General features: G+C 46.2%; 3 protein-coding genes across 4 annotated transcripts; 1 reads left to right on the top strand and 2 right to left on the bottom strand.

Moving 5' to 3' along the window:
- The first annotated feature begins 884 nt into the window (after window positions 1-884).
- On the top strand, window positions 885-1,955 carry nanp (N-acetylneuraminic acid phosphatase). Its single transcript, XM_084470909.1, has 2 exons — window positions 885-995; window positions 1,177-1,955. Exons 1-2 carry the CDS (start codon window positions 906-908, stop codon window positions 1,816-1,818), a joined length of 732 nt encoding a protein of 243 aa, XP_084327035.1. The 5' UTR covers window positions 885-905; the 3' UTR covers window positions 1,819-1,955.
- A 6-nt stretch (window positions 1,956-1,961) lies between these two features.
- On the bottom strand, window positions 1,962-8,815 carry polr1b (RNA polymerase I subunit B). Its single transcript, XM_084470876.1, has 15 exons — window positions 8,622-8,815; window positions 8,096-8,263; window positions 7,702-7,848; window positions 7,293-7,425; window positions 7,062-7,198; window positions 6,606-6,829; window positions 6,334-6,505; window positions 5,898-6,066; window positions 5,497-5,778; window positions 5,228-5,361; window positions 4,759-4,929; window positions 4,037-4,193; window positions 3,715-3,911; window positions 3,369-3,619; window positions 1,962-3,236 (listed from the first exon to the last, which is right to left on the bottom strand). Exons 1-15 carry the CDS (start codon window positions 8,796-8,798, stop codon window positions 2,360-2,362), a joined length of 3,396 nt encoding a protein of 1,131 aa, XP_084327002.1. The 5' UTR covers window positions 8,799-8,815; the 3' UTR covers window positions 1,962-2,359.
- A 456-nt stretch (window positions 8,816-9,271) lies between these two features.
- On the bottom strand, window positions 9,272-15,283 carry ttl (tubulin tyrosine ligase). Of its 2 annotated transcripts, XM_084470895.1 has the most exons (8): window positions 14,940-15,283; window positions 14,603-14,803; window positions 14,252-14,330; window positions 13,899-14,131; window positions 13,603-13,738; window positions 13,055-13,324; window positions 12,592-12,735; window positions 9,272-12,203 (listed from the first exon to the last, which is right to left on the bottom strand). In XM_084470895.1, the coding sequence occupies exons 2-8, from the start codon at window positions 14,769-14,771 to the stop codon at window positions 11,999-12,001; spliced, it is 1,236 nt and encodes a 411-aa protein (XP_084327021.1). In that variant the 5' UTR covers window positions 14,772-14,803; window positions 14,940-15,283; the 3' UTR covers window positions 9,272-11,998. The 2 variants fall into 2 exon arrangements, with proteins under 2 accessions (XP_084327021.1, XP_084327020.1); XM_084470894.1 differs by having other exon boundaries at window positions 14,603-15,283.
- Between the last annotated feature and the right edge of the window lie 196 nt (window positions 15,284-15,479).

Here is a 15,479-nt window from a genome sequence, read left to right as displayed (position 1 = left end):
GGCTTGGAATTCACTTGCAACATGTCTTTCATTTTTACAAGCATGCCTCACCTTCGCATGCAACAGGCAGGTGCTGTTAAGATACATTAATGACAGCTTGCTCTTCAGTTGTCCCAATATCCATGTCATTCGTCCTCAAGATAAACTTGTGTAATTACACACTCAATACTCAAACTTCAGCAACGTCCCCACAGCGGCTATGGTGCATGCAGTAGCGCTTAATACTTAGGTATGAGCACACCAAGCCCTCACGCAGTTGCGTGTGAACCTCTGGCATTTGTCCAGCTGAAAAAGTAAGCAAAGCACACGGTTGCGTAATAAATAAAGAATGTTTGGATAGTGGTTGTGCGCTCGATCCACCAAGTCATACAGGCTTATTAAGTAGGCCAACATTTTAGACGAAGAACAAGTTTACACCATATCATTTCCTATTCTCTGTCTTGACTGAATTCCAAAAGATCCCGTCTGGACAAACCAAAAGCTAAACATGTTGCTAGAACTAACCAACGGCGTGGGGTAATATTGTTATAATTATAAAGATTATTCATATAATATTCTCAGACAATGTCACATGGTGTCTTTGCAGTGCTATTGCTATTGTAACTGAATAGGCAGACAAGGCAGACATAGTTTGTACTAATAGGCCTCTGTTCCTTTAAACAGTGCTGGCTGATCCTAGAAAGAGTCTCATTTCGAGTACATATCCTTGCTGATGTATTATTATTATTTTTTTTAAATTAACAAAGCCTGTAAATTGATCCACTCCCGCCCTCTAGTGGACGCAACGAGGTGTCGCGCTGTTTTTAGAACTACAACCACATGACCCTGAAAAGGAACCGCAACCGATTCGATTCCGAAGTCACTTCCGCGTGTGTTTACGTCGAACTCAGAACTGGTACGCCGCAATGGATCGAAAGCCCATTGAGGCGATATTGTTTGATTTAGACAACACACTCATTGAAACTGCACTTGCATCCCGTGTTGCAATAGGAAAGGTGAGGTTATTAAACAATTCAAACGTATAAGGTTTTAATTACTTTGGTTTTAATGGTCTGAATAATAAATTAAATGTAAAAGAGCCGTATTTATTTATACAATATATTACGATTGTTGGCGGATGAAATGACAATGGGGGTGGATCGTGGATTTATATGTTGTATTTTGTTTGTATTTTAGACCAACGACTACCTGCGGAAGACACGGGGCCTCGATGACGTCACCATGGGCCACATCAATGAAAAGTTCAAACACAAACTGCAGCGCGAGACCTTTGACCCTACGTCAGGCGGCTCTATAGACGAGCTGCGGGTGGACCACTGGGAGCACGGCATCCAGGAGGCCGCCGGCAGTTGTACTAGATCGTTGGCTAGTGAATGCTACTACCTCTGGAAAAGCAGCCGTTTGGAGCTTCTCAGCCTCAGCCCGGAGATATGCGCCCTGCTGGAGGCTCTGAGAAGTAGATACAAGCTGCTCCTGCTCACCAACGGCGAGAGTCAGACGCAGAGGGAGAAGATAATCGCGACGAGGTGCGAGGAGTTCTTCGACTTTATCATAGTGGGAGGAGACTTTGCGGAGCAGAAGCCGGCTGTTTCCATCTTCAACCACTGCTTCACAGTGCTTGGGGTAGAGGCGCAGCGCTGCGTGATGGTCGGGGACTCTCTGGACACAGATATACAGGGGGGCTTTGATGCCGGGGTGCGAGCTACGGTTTGGATTAAGAACTCTGGAGCACCGCAAGACATGTGTACAGCTAAACCCGACTATACCGTTCCAACCGTTCTAGACCTGCCGGGCATCTTGGTAGAATTGAATGAATAAAATGTACCTTATGTGATGAAAGAGTGCCAAATCAAATGATTTATATTAGGATAGGATGAATGAAAACAACACTACATTAGAATAGAATCTTAGATAATAGCCGCCTGTGTGTACGCTCATTAAAATATTGGAACAATCATAAACAGCTTTTATAGTCTTTATTGCTCTCTTCAGCAGAAATTGAAATAGCATAATCATACACAGAAACACCCCTCTGTTTGGGTGTGTGTTCCAGAAATGAACATCTTATAAAATCGATGATATGTTGCATCTTTCATCCCCACTCCTCCATCATTAAGCCTTTTCATCCATCTTTAACCATTGCATTCAAACCAGCTCCATAACTTCCCGTCTAAAACAGTGCAGTAGTCTTGTTCTGGCTGAATTCCACGTATACAAAAATATCTTAAATACAACATCACATAATCATTCCTCCCTTGCTCAAAAGGCACCACGGCCTGCACCCAATCCACATGGGCGGAACCCAACCCCACCCTCGGGTCCACATTGCCCCCCCCCCCCCTCGGTCGGCGGGGAGTTCTCACTTCACGTTCAACTTGACTTTAATATTCATGGCGGCCAGCTCGGCCACAAAGTAGCGGAAGACGTACGGCACGTTGATGGTGTCGATGGTGTCGCTGCGGCCGCACAGCATGCACACCGTCTTGCGGTGGCGGATGGTCGAGTTGGTGGGCTTCTCCAGCAGCGGCGACAGCAGGCTGCCGCACGGCACGCACACCTCCGCCTCGGAGCGGTCCGAGCAGTTGAAGAGGCGGTCGTGCAGCAGGAAGGAGGTGCCGTGCGCCAGCAGCGCGTCCCGCTCCATCTCGCCGAAGCGCACGCCGCCCTGCATGTTGCGCCCGCCCACCGGCTGGTTGGTCACCTTGTCCCGGGCGCCCGTCGTCCGCACCTGGAACTTGTCGGAGACCATGTGGCGCAGCCGCTGGTAGTACACCACGCCGATGAAGATGTCCGCCTCCAGCTCCAGGCCGCTCAGCCCGCTGTACAGCCGCTCCGTGCCGTAGTAGTTGTAGCCCGCCTCGCGCAGCAGCACGCCGAAGTGGTCCAGCGCCGCGTTCTTCTCCGAGAAGGTGAAGGGCGTGGCGTCGTGGCACAGGCCGTGCATGGACGCCGACTTGCCCGCCATGCTCTCGATGAGCATGCCGATGGTCATGCGCGACGGGAAGCCGTGGGGGTTGAAGAGGATGTCGGGCGACATGCCGTTCTCCGTGAAGGGCATGTCCTCGGCGGGCCACAGGCGGCTGAGGATGCCCTTCTGGCCGTGGCGGCTGGCGAACTTGTCGCCGATGGTGGGGTTGCGCGGGATGCGCACCGTGATGCAGATGCGCTTGAAGGTGCCCGTGCCCTGGTCGTTGCTGCAGATCTTGATGTTGTCCACCACGGAGCTCTCCTGGTTCCTGCCAATCAGACGACCACAAAACATTGGAACGGACTCTGGCCCTCCTGCGCCGAGGAATGACTGAACGCGAGCCCGGCTTACGTGACTGGGGAGAGGGGAGGGGGGGGGGGGGGGGGGGGGGGTGACCTACTTGTAGAAGTTGACGTGGCTCACGCCGGTGTTGAGGTTGATGTAGCTGTAGAAGGGGTCCCCGTAGCTGAGCCTCGCTCCGATCTGCGGGAGTCCGTCGGCGTCCAGCTTGCCGCGCACTTTGGGGTCGGCCGGGTCGGCGTGGAACACCAGGTTGTCCTCGCCCTTCATCTTCTGCGTCAGGTCCACCATCTCCGTCTTGTAGATGCAGCCGTGGGCGAAGCCCCTCTCCCAGGACGACTTGTTCACAATCTGAAGGACACAAACCCCAAAGTCACTTCAGGTCATCGCCTCTTCCCACACTGTTGATGGGGAAACCCGACTCTAAAAAAAGGTGGATGTCTCACCATGGCGTCCTCCATGTCGTAGCCCGTGTAGGATATGACCGCCACGATGGCGTTGGTGCCGATGGGGTACTCGTCGACGTTGTAGTGGTCGTACATGACGGGCCTGACCAGGGGGCTCTGGGGGGTCTGCAGGCGGTACAGCTTGTTGTCGGAGCGATTCAGGAACGCTTGCAGCGGGAAGCCCATCGTCTGTTTACCTGCAGGGACCGTGGGGGGGTGGGGGTGGGGAGTTGCAGTTCAGATTCCAGTGGTCCGTGCATTTCAACATTTACTTTCAATGGAATTCAGTTTAATTGCTCGGCGGACGAATTGAGGCCTTTACCCATCTGACACTGGTACATGTTCCTGGGACTCTGGTTGTGGTCGGAGTAGGGGATGAAGTTGGCCACGACACTCAGCATGGTGTGGGGGAACAGTTCCTGGTGAGTGGTGACGCCCGGCTGTATCTCATCCTCCATGACGCCCACATTGATGTAGAGCTGTGAGAGTGACAGAGAGAGCGGTAATGTAATTACCTAGCCTTGAAAGATCGTCCCGATATTAAGGTTTGCGTTTCACAACGAATATCACTCTGGCATGGACTGGGCAGCAATAGATGTCCACATATGGGCATGGCATTATGTTGTTAAATAAGTCCAGCCATCCAATCCGATTAAGCAATCGCTCTTCCGAATCCGGTTGGAAGTCAAGCAGAGACATTCTCCTCGAAGAAAAGCCTTTCGATTGATCTTTAACAAGATTATTCAGTCTATTTTATATCAAAATGTTAGACTGCTCCGTTGATTCCCAGACTTTTCCTTGGCACATCCGTTGTTTTGAAATTCTGCAGTCTGCGGCGCTCCTTATTATTCTCCAACTGAAACTCTCTCCCCCAAGAACTGATTTAATCATTTAGTATTCATTGGAAGAGGTCCAACCGGCCCGAGGACAGTATGTTCCACTGAGAGAAAACAGAATGTGAGAGCAGGTTGGTCTCATGAGGCTGGACATCTCTCACCCACCCCTCCCATCCAGGTCCACTGCGTGACAACCATTCCCACGCACCTGTTCAAAGGTTCCTATGAGCTCCTCCTTGCCCAGGGCGAGGTTCCGGACGGGCCGCATCATGCGGCAGGTTGTGGTGAAGATGAACAGGCCGGGGTACATGCTGGCCTTGCCCGTCTTGGGGACCAACACGATCTCGGTCCACGGTGGAATCCTCTTCTCCTTCAGAACCTGCAGAAGGACCATGTGGCTCATTAGCAGGAGGCTGGTGCTGGATTATTGACCATGTGGCTCATTAGGAGGAGACTGATGCTTGATTATGTGGACTGCTGATCGAGTTACAATATTTGTGAGTAAAGATGGATATGTATTTATATGTATTTTTTTCATGTATTTTTTCTTGATTCATGTGTGAATAAGTTTTTTTGTGACAAAGGTTTGTACTAAAAGCAAGATATTTATTGTTACGTCTTACGGACTCTTTAACTGAATATAAAGCGACTGGGCTAAAAGCTAACTGAACAAATACCTTAAAGGTGCGCAGTGAGTCAGCGACCAGTGGGGCGATCTCCTCCTCCACCCAGCCCACCACGTTACCATCCAGGAGCACGACGTAGCAGTCGGAAAACGCTTTACTGGGCATCCCGTCCACAGGGGTGACACCTACGACATAGAGGGACAGCAGTCTGAGTTTTCAATGTATTGTGCCAGGTTTCAAACACACACAAGCACACACACATGACTCTGTCTTTCTCTCTCTGTAATCCGCCTAGTGAACTAGGAACATCAGCTACCCACCCAGGGAGCAGAGCAGACCGGGCAGGCTCACGTTGGACCAGCTCTGGGTGACTAATTCACAGCTGGCGGTCATGTGGTTCATGAGGCCGCAGGGCTCTCCGTCGGGGGTGTGGACGGGACACAGGAAGCCCCAGGACTCGGGCAGCAGCTTGCGCACTGTGGTGGTCCTCATCTTGGCGAAGGCGGCCCCTCGATGCACGCAGCGGAAGTGAGACAGGTAGCGGATGAAGTTGAGCTTGTCGGCCACAACACTCAGGCCTGAGTTCTGCATCATGCCCAGACCTGGGGGGGGACGGCAGAGGAGTTAGGGCTCGGTGTGTGAGAGAGCTCTGTGTGTGAGGGAAAAAAACATTCTGAGCAAACAAATCATCAGTACGATTCCAATTATTGCACGGCCATACCAGATCGGGAAACGAGAGTCCCGGTTGCGAGGAAGTATTCGAACGCTCTGGTGATCTCGGTGGCTTTTAGGAACATCTTCATCATGGAACCGGAGGTCAGCTGTTCGGTCACTTTGCGTTTCTTTCTCATGTTCAGCATTACGCTGGTCAACCAGCTGGCCATCCGCTCCTGTTTGCATTGAGGACAGGACGACAATGGAAAGGATTACAACACTTTCCCTTGCCCTGATTGAGACAGTCGCCCTATTGGAGCATGGGTATTCTAAAAATCACGTGATTCTAAAAGTCATCACATAGGTTTCATGTGATCAGCCGGCACACTCTCTTATAGGAGTGTACCATTTACTCACGTAAATATGACCCCTTCCCAAAATGACAGCAGTGCATGTAAACAAACGGAGGTGACTTATATAATACTCAGGGTGACACCACTTGCCTTGAGGAAGCGTATGTACAGCTGACCAGGTGTGAGGGCCTCCTGCGTCATGAGACTGTCCAGGTTCTCATCCGTGCACTCCTGCTTGGCGAAGGTGAAGAGCTTTCTGGTCATCATGCACAGCAGGTAGAACTTCTCCACGTTGGACTTGAGGTGGATGCAGATGCACTCCCTGGTGAGAGCAGAAACCAAGAGATTCACCATCACATGACTGCACTACAACAACAACAAGGGCAGGAGCATGATGGATGGAGATGGTGATGGAAACGTACTCAAGGAGGTATTCTGCAAACTGCTCATTGGTGTACCACTCGGGCAGCATGAGCTTGACCCGGAAGCGCTCTCCAAGGTAGTTGAGTGTCTGGCTGCGGGTCACGCAGTCCTGCTCCATGACCATGCGCAGCATCTCCGCCGCACAGCTCTTGTAGAAGGTGTTGTGCTCCTGCCCCTTGATCAGCTCCTGGTAGATCTGGAAGTCTGAGAAGTCCACCAGGGCCTGAAAAAACATGTGGGGGTTAGAAGATAGCACCATTCCAGTAGGTTCAACAACTCATAGAATTCACTTGACTCATACAAGCGTGAGTAGTATTGATGCAGAAATAATAAATACAAAAGCAGATTAAATGAAGGAAAAAAATGAGTTGCCAACCTAAAGAATTAACAAGCTGGAAAGTAGGTAAATATAAACCCATTCATTCAATATTATGACCATAAGCCATAATCCGTACCTTGAGCACAAAGCCAAGCGGAAGAAAGAAGAGCTCTTTATTGAATATGAAGTTCAACATCATGGTGCCGTTTTCCAGGTAATGAAGGTTCATGTTGACGGCCGTGTGCTCCTCCCTCACACTGTGCATGGAAATACCTGGTGGCACAGAACACGCCAGACCAACCTGTTAACAAGCTGGAGAGTCAACCAGCAATCCTGGCGGATGGATTTTGAAAATGGTTTTACCTACCGTACTGAGTATATCCCTGGCCTCTGGACTTCCACTTGGGCCTGCACAAGACTATCGGGTAGTTCCTCCTCGGCATGATCAACATCCGGATTACCTTCTCGATCCCGTTAATGATGAAGTACCCGCCCATTTCCTATTGAGGAGAGCAGACTTTGTTTTCACATAAAGCAGATGGCTGATGTGTACATGGACACGTTTGTTGCGTCAGCTGTCTTAGTTAAGTGGTTGCTGCGTTCATTTTTCATACAAGCATACAAGAGTTGGACCAGGCTTTTTATAGGCCTGATTAACCAACGTATAGCAACAGTAGTTTGACAAAACTTCTAATCATGAATTTAATCATTTAATTAATCTTAAGGGAAATTAGTAGTCAGAATCATCCGGAGTTAGTGTGCAATATATCTGTTACCTGGGCTTCTTCGTGGTGCTTGATAAGCTCTTTTGGGGGAAGGCCGTGCAGGTTGCACAGTTTGGACTTCACCATGATGGGTACCTGGCCCAGGAACTGTTTGATGATGCCTTTGGGAACGCCATTCACCGACCAACTGATATCTGCCTGGTAGACAAACGACGAGGCTCAGATTACAACACAAGGTTATACTTTATCATAACAGCTTCATGTCCCAATTGTTGTCATATTCACAACATAATATGTCACTGGCAGTGGGATAAGAAAAAGATGGGCTACTTTATTAAATGCTGTGTTACTGCTAATGCTAAACTACTGCAACAAACAATTGAAAACACTGTTAATCATTCCTCCTGGTTCACACACAGCTAACCCCTTTTAAAGGATGACTTACCACAATCTTTGACTTGTAAGAACATTTTCTTGCCCTGCACTCTGCTGGGAACACCCTCAGGTCCCGGCAGACAGTGCCCTTTGCCACCATTGGTTTCATAATGGTGGCATCGACAAAGGCCAGGGAGATTCGGTCATTATTGTATGTGAACTCCAATGGCCGAATAGCCTGAGAAAAGAAAAGAACATGCAAAGTAAAGCAAGCTGCACATGGTAAGTGACACATTTGATCATGTCGGTTTACATGAATCCGTCGTGCATTGGAAGACTTCGGAAGAAGGGTTATCAGATAGCAGGCCTTGATCATGGACGGCATGCTTCAATTAGCTCTATCTTTATTGTGTTATTGCTTGATTATAGTTCAGTCTCAACAAAATAATTAGTAATTATTAATGATCAATGATCCATCCCTTAGATCTATAATAGTGACCGGGCCCGATATTTTAACCCATATTTCTTAACTTTAGATTTAATTACTTGGTTCAAGTTCATTAAACCTAATAACACAGGAGGACACCAGGACTAACCTGCACCACGCGACTCAGCCCATCTGTGACAGCCTGGTCGAAGGACTCCGTGTGGGCTTTAGTAATATCCTGAATAGCAGCATGCTGTTTCTCCTTCGGGACGCCAAATCCTGGTTCCGATAAATGCTTTAAACTTGGACCTTCTGATAGATCATCCCACTTGGTTGAAAAGTCCATGTTGCTGCAGTGCTTGTTTACCACATGTGCCTTGTGATACCGGAAGTACAACCCCTATGTCACCCGGAAGAGAAAGCTGTTTTCACTGTATGGAAGTGACGCTTCTTCAATTCGCTTTTAGTTGCCATGGTATTATTATCTGATTATTATTCTTGATTATTATTCATAATTAAATAATGTCTACTTGAAAAAGAAAAAAAAAGTCATATTTACGAACACGTTTTGTGTTGACCTCTTTCAGTTCTGAATTCGCAATATACTGCTGATGGCAGATGTATTGGTGGTGGCTAAGTTTGATTAAAAAACTGAAGATATATAAGTATTTAGCCTAATTTCATAAAGTTTAAAGAATAATTGCATTAATGAAATGAATGCATTGATAACATTGGGTAAAGACAATCACGGTTTCGTGCAGGTTTTAATAAAACATCAAAACATACAGAAACACACGAACAGCATTTACATATTTTGACTACGGATGCCTCCTTCTACGACCTGATGACCACCTAAACTTCCAATCTGACATAAAAAAAAATATAACATTTAAAAGCACTGAAATGTATCTGGGGAAAAAACAGCAATGTTTTCTTTGGTAAGAAAGAGGAACCCAAAATGAAGAGAAAACACAGTCTAAAAATGATCAGATGTGCAACAAAACGTGCATGACAGGAAATTACATCAATGCTGTTCAAGAAATAACATCAAACAGCAAATCTTCAAAGGTATGGTAACAAATTCAGACCATTACAATCAATTGAATAAATGAATTTTCATTTACATGCAGGAGGTCGATTGCTTCTATTTCAGGCAATACAACAAGCAATTCCCTCTAAGGCACCCCTTCCCTTTGATGGAAAGACTTTTTCCAGCAAGTATGTTTTTTTTTAAATACTGACACTTTTTAATTTCCCCAAATGATTAGCAGATATAAAGACATTTGTATATTTGTGTACATAGTCTCTACAGAAATGCCATTTATTTGTATTTCTTTATCAAGCAACCCGTCTGGGTAATGCTTCTACACATAAAAAGCATGTTGATATTCACACATTTGCATTGACCTCTGAGAACATGATATTAAGTAATCACTAAATAAATACACTTCAATTATTTTCCATTCCACAACCATTGATGTTTTGCTTCATGGCTGCATTCCTTCATTTCTCAGTCAACATGTTAACACACGGTAAATAAAAACATAAATAATGTCCATATACAGGCTGGGAGAGTACTGTGGAAGTGGATCTGTGTGCATTGCTGATGCTGGACTAAACAAAAAATACATGTAACATGAGGGACAATTTTGGGCTGAAGAGCTAAGGAAAGACCAGTGGATCTTTATTGCAAATACTAAAATAAAAGTACAAAAATCACACAACTAATGTAGAAAATGTTTTCTTTTTTTATCAAGAAGTTGCTAAAAAAAAACAGGCAAATACGATAATACTGTTTACGCTATAGTGTAGCAAAATAAGTATAAAAAATTATGTATTAAATTAACAAGGTGGAGTAATGAAATGGCAGTGATATGAGGTTAATGAGCCAGGCCAGTGAGTTCCTAGGCGTGAAGCTTGAACAGTGAAGGTTCATCTTTGGTGAAGACAAATCAAAAACGGTTGAAACTTAGAAGGTATTGGAAGATATTATAGACACAAATAAACTACATTGGTCTGTATAGGGCTTGTACATCAGAATGCATCATGGGATGTTTTTGTTGGCAATGTTCGGCAATATTGAGAGGACTCAAGAGAGTTGTAGTACTGTAGAATCATAAACCAACATAAATATACCGTAAATGGGCTTGGTTAGTTTTGTCGGGACACTCTAGTCATGCGCCCCCATCAACTGACAGTTAACTGTCCAATAAAACACATTCATTGTGTCATATCCCAGATGAGATGTACAAGCACTATACACTACATTTCTTCCAAACAGAATGATCTTTTTCCTGTTCTATAAATAATTTCCTTTTTAGGAAGCATTCTGTAAGTACATGAGTACATGATTTGCATTTATAAAGAGTAAGAAATAATAACCATTAATCATGTTATATTTTAAAGAAATAGGCTAGCATAAATCAAAATATTCTTAGTGCCAAGATACCTAAAGAAACTATCAAAAGTGTCAATGCTTTCCATAATCGTCGATTTTGATAGTTTAGGTGTACATTTTTTGCAATAGAAAAACATAGATTTACACTAGCCGTATCAAATATGATAGGATTATTGTACTGAAGCAATCCTTTCACCAGCAGGAGACCATGTGGTAAAGTAGTGTTACTAACTGGGACAGAACAGCAGTCTAGTGTCTTACCCAGTGCTCAGCTAAGCAGGTGCATGAGTACGTGCAGTACGTGTGAATATGAAAACACAATACTAACTCACTTTTGCACTCCTTCCACCCTTTCAACATTAAGTAATTTGTAGCATTCACGCAACCAGCATAGAGAAATTTGGGACTGCACTTGAATACTTGAATTGGATTTTGAACTTGTGTGTTCCTCCGTCAAACCTTGGCAGTGGGCCATTTGCAGTGAGAGGGAGGACCGAAGGCTTCAACAAACTCTTCCAGGGTAAAACCTCAATAGACCTCATTAAGACATCGTTCATCATCTGTAAAGCAATCCAGAAAGACATCAATCCTCCCCCTTACTTTCTCTTCCCGATTCAGCACTGCCAAGGCAGACGGGAACACAAAGACTTGACTGATGCTTTTAAAGGGAGTGAGGGCTGGGGGATTCACAAAGGCACTGCAGTTCTTCTGACTTATCCATTATCGGTTTCCATCTTCGCCCAACGTTTGTCCATCCTTATCCATCCAACGGAAGCATTGGCGGTGGCGGGCTGTGCCACATTTTTCTAAAACTCATCCTTCAACTATTTTCCATCTCGTCGCTTGCCTTCTCCTCCTCCTCCTCCTCCTCCTCTATCTTCACTTTCAATATTTACATCCAAGTCTTTTATTCACTTCCCCCTGCCCCACATCCTGGGAGTGGAGAACACATTCATGATCATGTAACACAATATGCAGGCAGGGGCTCTCCCCCCCCCAATACACACCCCACCCTGTGAGGGCTAGGTGTGTATTGAGGGTGCGTGTGGCATGGCACACACACAGCCTTCCTGGGTGGGACAGCATGAGAAGAAGCATGGGGGAGTCCCCAAGCTCAGGGGGTGGGTCGGGGCCGGAGGGGGTTGTGCCTACAGTCTGGTGAAGGGTCCCACGTGCAGGGGCCCTCTCAGCTTGGGAGAGGAGCATGAGCCAGGGGTGATGGTGGAGAAGGATGGTGAGGAGGAGTATGGGGTGGAGGAAGAGGAGGAGCCAGAGTCGGCGCCGCTGTTAAGGTTGAAGACGCTGGAGATGGCCACATCTACAATGCCTTGGCAGAGCTCCGGGTACAGCTTCCTGTAGGTGGAGAAGATAATATATATTGATACAGAGTGGCAAAGAAAGCCATGCCTTTAAGCAATTTTATTTAAAAATTAACACCGGTAATGTCACTATGGAACGATACATGCAAACTGGTGCTTATCTAGAAAGTAGTGCCACCAAGGAGTGCCACCTTGCTCAGATTGAAAATGTTGATACTGCGAATAATATCAAGAACCAATAACCCTCCTTAAAAATCAATACATTTCAAGACTCCCAGGGGACATAATAAGTTGTCAAGCTTAACAAAAAGGTGCCAAGTCAAGGCTAACACAGAGGAAGCAACACTTAGCAGATGTATACAGTGGCATGAAACCGATACCAACGGATCAATAAGTGAAGACAAGGCTACTGCGGTACTGACTGTGCGCAGGCCGGCGCTCCATTGATCTCTATCAGCCACACCCTGAAGCTGGTGTCCACCATGAAGTCGAAGCCAAACAGCTGGAAGCTCTGGTAGGACAGGTGCTTAGTGGTGATGGAAGGCTCCACACACGACAGGCAGCTCCTGAAAGACCCAGATCACATAAGATGGTTGTTAGGGGGGCTTTCCCCATCTCAAACACTGTACTGTAAATAACCATCTTTCTTTTTAATAGGATCACTAAAGGAAGTATATGCGATAGCGATGGTGGATAAACAAATACATTCTGATTTGATAGATCTTACAAAGGAATACTCCAAACACACTCAGCCAGAGATGTTTGAAAGTGAGTGGGAGGAAACACCCAACGACGTACTTGTTTCAAGCTTTTGAATACAAAGACAAAACAGGGCCCCTCCCCCTGACATGAAACCATCACACACACACGCACTGTGGGGCCTACTTAATGATCTGCTTGATCTGAGGTAAGATGGTGGTCTCCATGGTAACGTGGTGGGCGCTCAGCAGGTACTGGCGGAACTCGTCGAAGAACAGCTCGTTGCCCTCCTCGTAGCGGCCGAAGTTCTGCGAGTGCTCCTTCTGGATGCAGTGGTTGGTCAGGTGGCTGGTCATGTCATCCAGGTCGGCGCTGTTGTACGGGTCCGAGGAGGTGCGCAGCACGCCTTCCCGGTACAGGTAGATGTTGTACTGACTGTCCACCAGCACCCAGCTCCTAGCAAGCAGAACCCAGCAGACGGTTAGAATCTGGAGGATGATGTTAGAAGCTGTTCACTGCTGTTATAAATCCCTCTCAGAGCCACCAGAAATACGGTGGTTTGTGATTATTTAATAGTAATGTGCAAATCTGTATAATTGCCAAGTTCACTCTGGCTCTTTGAAGGGGAATATGCATCTCACTGTGGGCCTGGTAAGTAATTTGAGGCCAGCATTGGGATGAACAGCTCTTGAAAGTATTGAACCTGACATTGACATGACATTGACTTGACTTGCCTGATGTCAAATTTGCGATGGCCAGGCTCCAGCAGGAGCGGTTTCTCCAGGTACTTCTGAATGATGTGGACCTGCCCCTGATTATCAATGTACTCCAGTAACTGATTCGCATCACTGGATATCAAAATACCAGCACCTGTAGGAATTTGGAGAAGTTAAAATATTTCAACTGAAATTTTTGATTTTATAGTCTGTATTTCATTTGATATTAGTAATACAGTCATATTATAGTTTGAAAAAAAATAATGAATGCCTAATTTGATTAAGACACACAAAGCGCACACAGAAAGACTTGCCTTTGGCTCCGGCTGATGACTTGGCAATCCACACTGTTCCCTCGCCGCTCTCTTTCCTAGCATGATAGGAGGCCAGGAAAACCTCCCGCTCATCTGTCTTGGGGTTGCTCTTCAGGTGGCTAATGCCGTTCTTAGCCGGGGCAACCGGGGTGTTGAGGTTGGTAGGATAGATGATGTAGGACTCTGGTAACCAGGTTGAGGCGTCAGACAGCTCTGGGCTGGTCTTTATCAGCCTGCGCGAAGAATGTCCCAGTAAAGCAGAGTCAATGGTCAGCTTTTAGCTAATGTCCAATGAATAATTAATCCATGGAGGAAAAATGATGTTATAATAAAACATGTTATAATATACATACTTCACAAGTGATGCTTTTCTGCAGAGTTTATCAGCACCTCGATAATAGTTGACCAGTTGCACAAGTCCGGGTTCGTGACCTGTGCAGACAAATGTAATAAATGAAGAATTGCATTAACTTTCCGCAATATGTACACTACAGCCTATCCCTGCCTGGACTGCAGAGGCAGACGTCAACACGTCTCCGCATCGACATGATGGAGCAACTATTTTATGTTTGAGTGGCAGCAACAGAGTATTTTATGGAAAAGATTAACGATTGCAAGCTTAACACAACAAACGATGTAATAAGGTAGCCTTCTTTTGAGTTTATCTTTCATTAGATTACAGAAAAAAAAAATGTAACATTTACCTAGGCGTCCAAATGGTAACCTGTTCCGTTCCCCCAGGATCAGGTTAAATCTGGGATTGTCTCGTTTCAACCTCTTCCAGTGTCCAGTAGAAACAAGTATTTTCGCAACTTCTGCATAAACTGAACTGTTGTCGTCCCGGGTCACAAATGTATATACAGGGGAATTCATGGTGGTAGAGGTCGAGAGGCTGTGATGATGATCTAGGGATAATAATAACACACTGTTGTGTAAAGCCGGCTGGTTGGCTCTACAGCAGGCGGACTGGCGAGGGTTATCTCCGCAGACGCAATTGTTTGTAGCATGATAATAAGTCCGTCATATCCAGTCCAGACCTACCTCCTCCAGAACTCCTTTCAGGCGTTATGCTACAGTCGATAAACCTACAAATGATCCATGTATGACACTTTGTGTTGGCTGAAGGACATAGTTTGGGTTGGATGGGTATCCCTGGATAAGGGCGTGACTGCTATCGCCCCCAGTTCACGGTGCCTCTTCCGTCTGGAACCAAGATTATCTCCCCAGCTTGCTAACTGACCAATATCATTGTTAGCCCGCAAACTTTAGCACAAGCTTCTTTAAATCCTAAACAATATACAGTGAATGCAAATTAACAAATGGCTAACTGGAAAACTAGGATCGAGATGGCAGTCACGCAATCCAAATTGTCTACGCGCAGTGTGTCTATTATTCCCTATTCTCTTGTTGAACCCAGTGTCGTCTGTCATTCCCTACAGACAGGCTACCGCAAACCGTGCCTGGTTTCTGGGTAGTGTAGTCTGCCATGCAGTGTATAGGCTACCGGTCGATTCATTATAGGATATTTGGGCTGAACTCATTACCCAAGTTTATCTATACAAGCAATGCAAAATTGTTTGA

The sequence above is a fragment of the Micromesistius poutassou genome (genome assembly GCF_964030765.1).
Source record: "Micromesistius poutassou genome assembly, chromosome: 7".
NCBI classification, from domain to species: Eukaryota; Metazoa; Chordata; class Actinopteri; order Gadiformes; family Gadidae; genus Micromesistius; species Micromesistius poutassou.
This window is presented reverse-complemented; position numbering and strand designations above follow the sequence as displayed.